The sequence below is a fragment of the Accipiter gentilis genome, chromosome 14 (assembly GCF_929443795.1).
Source record: "Accipiter gentilis chromosome 14, bAccGen1.1, whole genome shotgun sequence".
Taxonomy (NCBI): domain Eukaryota; kingdom Metazoa; phylum Chordata; class Aves; order Accipitriformes; family Accipitridae; genus Astur; species Astur gentilis.
The window spans coordinates 2534301-2544665 of record NC_064893.1 but is presented as its reverse complement, the minus strand read 5'-3'; the positions used below and the strand labels follow the sequence as shown (position 1 = coordinate 2544665).

General features: G+C 40.5%; 1 protein-coding gene across 1 annotated transcript in view; it reads left to right on the top strand.

Annotated features, from left to right (window-relative positions):
• Window positions 1-1078: 1078 nt before the first annotated feature.
• Window positions 1079-10365, top strand: part of ITPRID1 (ITPR interacting domain containing 1) — a 36044-nt gene continuing 26757 nt past the window's right edge. Inside the window, 4 exon segments of the mRNA XM_049817040.1 lie at window positions 1079-1110; window positions 1941-2027; window positions 2614-2816; window positions 9077-9669. Coding sequence (XP_049672997.1) covers window positions 1079-1110; window positions 1941-2027; window positions 2614-2816; window positions 9077-9669 — 915 coding nt within the window.

Genomic DNA, 10365 nt, shown 5'->3' with positions numbered 1-10365 from the left:
GTTTGCTGCTAGAAAGTCGGGTTTATGTTACCACAGCAAATTACAGGATGTCAGTAACCTTTATGTTCTCAATTTGGATGGATAACCTTGCACTGAGTAAGCCAAAAGGAACTTATGTTAGAATTTATGAGCGGAAGAATAATCCAGTAGAGATGGTGAAAGGATGTTTTCGCCTTCTTTATTGACACAGTTTTGTTAAATAGAAAAGAAAACTTTAAAAGCTAGACAAAAAATATTCATCTTGTGGAATGCAGAAGGATATCTACTGCTGCTCCTAGGCAAACATTACCCCAGCTTTGAGAGGATCAACAAGCATGTTATTTCCGTGACAACTGAAGTGACAACTTCAGGCACTGCGTATTTGCATCCAATTTATTCCCATTTCATCATCATGAAATATGCACCTTGCAACTCATAGGTATAGCACACCTGGAGTCCAGTAAACAATGTGATCAGTGCTTAGACAAATATTTTCTCCTCCAGAAACTCTTGCAAGTGTCCTGCAACTGTCTTGCTCCTCTCAAACACATTTAGAGCATGATGCAAAGCCCAGAGAAATCAATATTCACAAAATTTCAGTGAGTTACACTCAAAAAACTATTACACACACGAAAGTTGTACCAGCATGTCCTGGAATGAGAATTCAAAGTAACATTTTAATTGTATTTTTTTACTAAAAAAGCAGGGATTAAAATTTATTTTCATCATGTTTGCTCTAAGTATATCTTCAATGGCTCTGCAGCAGACAATGGAACCCAACTCATAGTGCTTACTTTTAAATAGCAGGGGCTTAAAGTGTGCTGCTGCTGGTTTATGAAATATAAAAGCACCTATTTTCCCTTTCTTATTAACATGTGTTGCATTTACCTACAACTAACATACTCTGTGAGTTGAGCTTCCCACAATGGTATTGTTCTGCAATTTTGCCACTTGGGCTACAATGTTTCCTTACATAATGCAATCAGTCTTTTGGTCTTTTCTCTAGTTTGACACATTTCTGTTTTGGGGGGAGGGGGTGTGTAAGAAAATAAATTATTTTTATTTCTTCTTGTTTGCAGTTTCCTTGTCAGTACCACAAATGGTACAAATGACTGTGCAAAGCTACAGGAGGTAGGTGTCAGACACCGTAGAGATTTGTTATACATTATTTTTTCTTCCATTTCTTTCTGACAAAAGGAAGAATTTCAGTTTCTTTTTTGTTGCTGTTTTTTCTTCTCTCAAGCTGATAGCAACAAAAATCTACATATCCCTCCAGGCCTGTTCAAGATGTGAGCTGATGGATAACCTGCAATGATTAAAAAAAAAAAAATAAAAAAAAAAATCAATGCAATGCTTCCACTGTATATAAACATTTGCTACTGATCTTGATAGGTATGTGTATGTAAAGTTAAGCTTGTGCATAACAAAACCACATCGTCTTACCTATTGAGAAAGGCTACCATGCTGCAGGTTATTGCTTTTGCAGTGGGCGGGCCCTGAAAAACACTTACTTCTCAGCAGATTAGTCGATACAAACGCAAAGGGAAGTGAAGCACAGAATTATTCTCAGGTGCCACTCCTGCTGCTGCAACTCATTGTGTCCTGTCTCTCCAAAACTTTGTTAAAAGCAATTATATCTTTTGAAGTAGGTGGCTAGAGAAACCATGCTCCCTAAAGGTTCCCCAAAGATTCACCATCTGTCAAAAGTGAGCCATTCTGCCACCTTTATAATTAGCATTTACTGGTACCTCACACCTACGTTCTCACACCTACTGTAACATACTGTTCTTGAGAATAAGCGTATTGCACACTCTCATTCCGACTCTTCTTATAAGGCATTGCTATTATGTATCATTATAAACCAAGAAAAAATGCAAATGTTTACTCTAGGAAAAAGTCATAATGACATCCCAGAGGAGCACATGAATACACACAATTCATTGTTTTTTTCTTCCAACCAGGTCCCTGCAAGAGTTTTCAGGAAGTCCGGTTATGTCAAGATGCAAGAGTCTCAGCTCTTCCCACTTGCTCACTAGTGCTCCCCAGAGGTTAGTTATTTCCATGTATTTCCAGCTAGGAATACAAAGTATTAGACCATCTAGGGATCAACAAATGCAAGTACAATTTTGAATAGGCAGTCAAGGTCTTAGTTTGTAAAAGACATGTCCTTATTTATTTTAACAAGATCAAAATAACTTTCTTAATAACAAGTGTCTGATCTCAAACGCAATTGTACCAGTTAAAAACCAAAACCTACGTGAAACTGCAGTGGGCTTTGAATCCACTGGAAGGTAAAAGCCTGTGAGGTCTTATGGCAGCTGCAGAATGCCTTATCTGTATTGTGTCTATAGAGAGTGGGCCTGCAGAGCTGAGAACCTACACCTTTTATTAATGTTGTTCTTGCTAAGCTATCTAGATTCAATGCCACCATATTCCTCTGGGGGGAGGAACGTGTATTAATCTCTTAGCAATGTGACCAAAAATGACTACTTTCACTTAAGCAGTAATCTCCACAAGAGGGGAGAAGAAGGGAAGAGAATTATTTAAAAAAACCACAAGACCATATGATAGCTACTGCAAGAGAAAAGTGGTACCAAGACCATGGTGTAAATAATCCTGACGTTTTCACTACAGCATTACTGAATGGCTGGCGCTCTGGGAAAAGGATCCTGTGGACATTCTGCTTGATTTGGGGTTTGGTACAGAAGAACCTGATGTCTGCACTAAAATCCCTCCTCGGTTCCTCAGTGGTGCTTCTGTAGCAAAAGGAATCAACATCCGAGTCTTTTTGGAAGCTCAGAAGCAGCGGATGGACATTGAGAGGCCAAACCTATATGGTAAGGAGAGACATTTTGGCAAAAGGAGAAGTTTTAGCCATAAATAGCATGGGGACTGAGAGGGTAGGAAAGAAGAGGCATATGAAAGTGTCGTGGTTTAACCCCAGCCAGCAACTAAACACCACGCAGCCGCTCACTCACTCCCCCGCCACCCAGTGGGATGGGGGAGAAAATCGGGAAAAGAAGTAAAACTCGTGGGTTGAGATAAGAATGGTTTAATAGAACAGAAAAGAAGAAACTAATAATGATAACACTAATAAAATGACAACAGCAATAATAAAAGGATTGGAATATACAAATGATGCACAGTGCGATTGCTCACCACCTGCCGATCGACACCGTTAGTCCCTGAGTGGTGATCCCCCACCCCCCCTCCCCTCAGTTCCTATACTAAATGGGATGCCACATGGTATGGAATACCCTGTTGGCCAGTTTGGGTCTGGTGCCCCAGCTGTGTCCTGTGCCAACTTCTTGTGCCCCTCCAGCTTTATCGCTGGCTGGACATAAGAAGCTGAAAAATCCTTGAATATAGTCTAAACACTACTGATCAACAACTGAAAACATCAGTGTGTTATCAACATTCTTCACATACTGAACTCAAAACATAGCACTGTACCAGCTACTAGGAAGACAGTTAACTCTATCCCAGCTGAAACCAGGACAGAAAGAAAATTCATGAAAAAGGGGCATGTATTCAGGAGACATCAAGGATGCTCATGTACCCCTTTGTGGCAATGATACTTCCTAATGTGACTGAAATGCTGTATAGCTGTCTTCAGCTGTGGACTCCGATTTATGTATTGAAGCTACCAGCTTGTGGCATTTTAAAACATAACCTGTGAGACCTACCCCACCACCAGAGATTGTTGCTGGTGTCACAAAGGCTGCAGAATTGAACATGGGTCCATTGCCTCAGTCTCTTCACTGGCAGCACGTTAGTATGTACCCACCGTCATTGGGGTGTAAACTAATATAGAGGATTTTTAATTCAGCCAGGCCAGATGTGGGCTCACATTCCCTTTTTCCTTTGGTGGCTGCAGGACCCGTCTCTCAGGGAAATGTGCAGAGCAAGTGACAAGATCTTAACTTCCCATGACTAGAGCTGCCAGAGCTTGTGCATCAGACCCACAAATCCCTAACAAGAACCTAAGAGTTTTGTGGTTGAAATATGCCCTGAGATGTAGATGAGGATCATATTTTAAGTACAATAAAATTGCACCATTTAAAGCACACGGTCTTGATTTTTATTCATTTGGATGGTTTTAGTTCTCGTTTTGTGTATTTTGCAGCTGAGAAATGAATACAAGGTCCTCACCCGAAAGATATATCTGCATTAAAATAGCATTGTTAATTCACTGGTATATCACCCATCTGAAAAGTCCAATTTTGACATCATTTCCCCTCATGTTTGCTGCACAGGATAGCCAGATGGCTCTTGAAATCTTCTGTTTACTTAAGATGCTCAGCGAAGCAGGATCTCTCACATAGCTTGTGCATTCCTGTTTAGAATTACACCAAGGAAGCAGTATGGATGGAATGAGAATTGAAACAGAAATGTCAGAGCATTGTGGAATATTTTTTTTTTCTCTCTCTCTCTTTTTTTATAGCAAGCCCCATGCACACATTTCAATATTTACAGCAAACTGACACATCAAACAGGTTTCTCAGCTCTCACTTTCTTTCCCTATCTCCTCTGAGAGAGAGGAGAGAGGGATCAGAGATAATCAGTATGAGTGGATGGTGGATGGAGACTTCTGGGAAGAAGGTAGAGAACTAGAAGGGAATGAGAGCCTCTGAGGGAAGGAGTTTGCACAGTGAAGGCAGGTAATGGTAAACCCAGGTATGAATTTAATGACTCGTCCTGCAGTCATCCTTAATGGGAGCACTCTTAGTACATGTTAATGGCTTATCTGTACGGGGGAGTTGCTGTGAAGTAAGATAAGATTGAATTTCTGTTTTGGTGGGAGTGATGTCCATCAAAACATATTATCTTGCTTTTGACAGTTTGGGAGGGGGTTTTCACACCATCTGCTTAGGCCTCCTAAGTATTTGCCTGGGCTGGGAACATTTAATCAAGAGTGGTGGGATTCATCCTTCAGAGATACTTACCTCTTCTCTTTTCACTGAATATATGTTTCCATATATGCAGTGATTAACCTCAACCTGGTTCACTGCACCAAATTACAGGCATTTAGCTGAAGCACCATCTCAAGGAGCTTAGTCACTGTAGAGTCTTTCTGTCTCCATAGCAAGTGGAGAGAGTCTGGCAACTCCTGCAGGTGATCATCCAGCCACCGCTTAAAACACCTCTCAGAAGAAGCCAGTCTGTCTCAGTGACCATGTAGGTAATCTGGCACAAGTACCTTCCTACAGCTGGTGTTCCAGGAGAGGACTTACAGCTAAAAAGAGGTGTACCAGGTTTAGCGTACAAATGCCTGAGGAATACCCTCAAATGGCACTTGTTTGCAAACTGTTTTTTTCCAATCTTGCTAACCTTAGGTTGTCTAACCTATCAGCCTTCAGTACTAATACTGCACCTAAATTTTCAGGTATCTAATGAGCCAGCTCTTCTAAAGCAGAAGCCTACATTCCCTGTAATGGCAATGAGGAGAATAGGTGCTTTTGAAGGCCTCCAGAAGATGATGCCCAAAAAGGTCCTTCTCTGTAAATTAAGTAGAAGGTTCAGGTCTAGAGATGTTCCATGGCATTTACCTCTCCATGAACAATTTAGGGAACTCCAGACTCCTTACTGTCAGAGCACTACTTCACCAGGGCATTGAAATTAAAGTGCTAAAATGAGGCAGACTGTGCACCACTTCTAGAGACTTTAAGACTGTATTGAACCACTGTTCCCAGAGATGTGCTGGATTAATTCAGTTATTGTCACCTTGTTTGGTTTATTATCACTGAAACATTTCAATGCAAATACAGTCTGAATGCCTCTCATTTGTCTCTAGCCATGGAAAAAGAAGAAATCATTTAATCTGAGTTAGTGAATACCTGAGAGGTTATCTCATTGTCAGTTTACTTTCTCCTGTTCTGTGAATCAGCAAAGTTAACTGATTTAGTGCGAGGTGTTACTCTAAGAAAGTGAGAGATGAGGAGAAAGATTATAGGTAATATATGGAAGACAAGAAACCTGGAGGAAAAAAAGGAGAAGGAGGTGAGACAGACCAAGGACTTCCATAGCAGAGTGATACCTTTCCACTTTCACATTTCATCCATTTCCTAGTGCAGTCTTTTTCTGTTTCTGTCTGGCTCTTCCCTGCTCGTAATAAATATAGTTTTCTAGGCCTCCTTCACTGCTGATTAGACCTTTTAAAATACATGTGGATTGTTATAGAGTTATTTATTGTCCCCTCACTTGATATTGTTTCCCCAGCATTGTCAGAGAGAGTTTTCAAAATGTTCAGTTTACAAAAATAAGGTGTGTTTTCAAAAATGTCGGTCACCCTTTCAGTTTCTTAGTCAGATCCAAATGAAAAGCTTGTCCCCATCATTCACCAGTGCTGAAAATTTTACTGACCCCATTAGATGTGATATTTCACTTTCTAACTGAAGAAATAAAGTCACTTGACACTCAGGAGTTATCTTAAGTGAAAAGTAATTATATTTCTGAATATGTTGACCACCCCCAAATCTATGAAAACTTCAAGTTTCTGAACACCTCAGTTCAGAATGTTGAAATGTTTTAATCTGATGCTTAATAATAAAAAGCCCCCACCACATTTCAGTACCACTTTTCCATGCTGCCATATCTAAATCTTCTTGGGGTTTAATGTCTTGTTCCTGTGATTTTTTTTTACACTCATTTCTGTCTGTCTTAGCTGCTGCAAGCCCCTCACTGGAGCTGTAGTTCAAGTCTCACTCACCTCTGAGATGAGTGTATTAGGTAGACACCATTTCCCATGATACATGGTTGTCCTGTGACCACCACAGGTCAGCTAGGAGAGAGGAGATGTATGTTAGCTGGTAAATCCACCCCTAGAAGAGAAATGAAATGTAAATTGCTACATACATTCTCTGAAGCACAGCTTTGATTCAAGCAAAGGCAGTATTGCCAAGACTGAAGTTGAAACAATCTAAAAAAAGGAAAATGTTTTAATAAATGACAAAGTAGACAATGCTGAAATCTCATTTTTACTTTTTCTGAGAAAAAGTGAGCAATTTCAGATGTCTTGATTTTCCCACTGAAAATTTTGAGGTTTTTTCCAAATTATGCCATTCACTGTGAAAAAAAAAAAAAAAAAAAGATGTTGATTGAAAATTTCTTGCTGGCTCTAGAAATGTTCAGTGTTCCTTCATTCCACTGGGGGCCTACTGAAGACTTTCCAAATCTTTCATGTAGATAACTATATCAACCTATGTAATACCAGATGTAAGGAAAGAGGAACAAAACTGTAAGCTTCCCCTCCTAAAGTATAAAACAATTGATCATAAAGTCATTAGAAGCCCTATAAAAAAACCCACAGATTCTATTGAAGATTCATTGATCTTGTTTACAGCATGGCTATTTGCTGTTTTGGCTGAAGTTTCAAGTGAAAATGAATCCACGTTTATGTCCTTTAATATCTCACCTGTGCTACAGGTTAGACTATTTTGCAGCAGGCTGCAGGGACTAAAGAGGTCTTACCAGCCTCTTGCCTATTTGAGGTATGATCCTTGGGGAGCACACCTAGAAACTGAAGGGACTGCTTGCCTGGAGAGAAATAGTCCATGAAGCAAGGCTGTCTGTGACATTAATTTCTTCATGACCTGTGTATTTATTACATTGCACATGAGCGAGGGGATTTTTTTCTGTTGTTCATTTATCATTTCTCTTGTTGTTTGATCTTTAGGTGTCCCAAGCTCTTTGAAATAATTTACAAAAGCTAAGCAGCATGTAAAAAACTATTTCAAATTGCAGCAAGTTTGGTTCTGGTTCAAATCAAAAGAAGGACTGGACTGCTGTGCCATGGTCAGTCAAAGGACATTAGCACTTGGCATTTTTATGGCCTGATATAGTGGCAGCTGAATGAAATACTGAGGATAAAATGTGCTTTACATGGAGAGCATGTGGTAGCACAATGGATGTACAAAACCAAAAACTATTTACTGACACCTCAAACTTATGCAAATGGAAGCTACACAACACTGTGTAATGTGTATACTGATAGACCAGATAACTCCTTTAAACAGCATCATGTGAAACCTTTGACCATGTCTTTAAAAGTGGCAGCAATAGCAACGTTTTTCTCCAGTGTTAAAAATCAGGCAATGTCTGTGGCAAAGAAAAAAGGAGTGTTCTTGAGATATAGTAACTATCAGGAATTATATGTCATGGTACTGATCCCCGATGCAAAGGACCAACTCAGATCCATGTTAAATATCACCTTGTCTAATTGTCAGTGAAGCAGCGTTACCAACAGCCACATGCAGACTGCATGCAGTAAATTTGGCTGCTCTCTAAGAGAAATGGCAGCCAAGAAAGTCAGCATTTTGCCATCTACTGTCCTCAATGAATGTCTCAAGGAAGGAGGAGTCCTGGTGACATATTCATTGCCTCAGGATAACAACATGCAAGCAAATGTCTTGCGTTTCTTTGTATAAATTATCTTCACAGTGTTCTAGTGATGGAAATCTCCAGGATCCCTTAGAGAAAGCATTATACGCTTCTCTTTAGATGTTATGCCATGGAAAAAATGACCCAGAAATTACAGGAGGTTAGTACAATGAAAAAAATCTGGGAACCTTTATATGACATCAGCTATGAGTTTCTGGCGGATAAGTGTTTTACTTTGTGCTGCTGTGAAAACAAGAACATAGCTTCTGTGGTCAATTTTTACCAGTTAATGGCTATATGCATTTTGCAGTTATCCTGGACAGCTGCCAGCTGTAAACATTTGAGATCACATTTTAATAACTTTATTCACATGAATTTTAATAAGTCCTCAAAAATGGCATCCAAGTCTGGCCCAGCCACCCGGAGAATTTCAGGCTGGATTCTGTAACCTTTATTCACACAATAAGCAGTATTCAGCTCCACTTGACCCAATGAATTCAACATTGTGTAAGTGTTTGTCTAATATAAAGAACTGTACAGTGACGTCTGTGTGTAGCCTGAATGGATCCTCTGGAAGCAAGTGGAAAAATTTAGCCACTTTTGAATGAGGTACTTAGTATATTTCTTGGCAATGACAAGGTTGAATAGTCGCTGCATGTGACTATTTCAAATTATGTTTTTTAATAACCATGTTGCCTTCCATTCTGCCAAACTTAAGAACGTTTTCGACAGCTGGAAGTACTTGACCACGTAAGCAGTGCCCTCTCGTCTTTGCTGACCGACATCAACACCCAACAGACCAAAGCACAGAATGCCGGCGGGGACGAGACTGCTCTTCTGGATGCTACAAAGAGCAGACCTGTGGTCACGCAAGCGAAGCGGAGAAGAATAGGTCAGCTCCTGAAAAGAGCTTCTTGGCAGACAACGCTGCTGAAACAGGGCTCACTGGCACCTGGGGAAGCCAACTTGCCCAGCAGGAAAGAGCAACCCTGTTCTTGTGCAGATATTGCTGAGAGGGCAACAGTCCAGGCGGGCTTTTCTGCACATGTTACATTGGGGTGTCTGACCCAGGGGCAAACCCCCAGAGGTGAAGGTGCCTCAGCATATCCCACATCCCACTGTCCACCGACTCCATCGGGGAAAGCCTGGGCTTCATCGCACCTAGCTGAAGAACAGCCCCACCTTTCTCCTGCATGTGAGGTGCCTGCCAAATACAGGCCAAGAAAGGAGCCACCTTTGCTTGTGGCCCACATGCTCAGAAAAGTGGCCGACCTAAACTGCAAGCTACAAGACTCATTTGAAATGGAAGAGGTGAGGTGGACTTTTATGTATTGTGCTAGCAACGTACCTCCACCCATACCTATGGTATAAGTTTGGATTCCCTTTTTCAGGATGGAAGCTAGAGTAAATTATTTCAACAAACACCATGCAGCAGCATTATGGGGAAAACCAGTAGGATTTACACTACTCCTTGGGGTTTTGATTATTTTAAATTGTCTTTGTGTTAGGATACTGTCAAAGAAGTTGGCACTGAAGTTACTGAGGTAGGATTCATTCAACCAGTGTGATAGTGTAAGATGCCAATGTGTTTTATGCAGTGCTAGGTTTGGGGTGTTTTTATAGAAGGAAGTTGCAGGAACACTAATACATATGGTAAAGGATATTTTTACAGATCAAGTCATTAACCAGGGTTGGGGGTTTTTCCTATCTTTTTTTTTATCCCTAAGCTCATTTTCTGGTGTGCTCTTTCAGAAAGTTGAATCACAAAATTAGCCTTGATTTTATAGCAGTGTTTGAAATATTTTATCGCTCTGTATGCTAAGCATCCTAAAACCAGAATAACTTATAACAGCAGCATGTTCTCATATCCAGTCTGCAAAGTCCGTGATACTCAGGTCTCTGTATGCTTTAGCAACAGTGCGTTGTCAGTGGGGGTTCAACATGATGTAGCAGAGACCAGGATACTTGCTGGTCCCTTTCTTACATCTAGGGTTGTTTTGTGAGCAG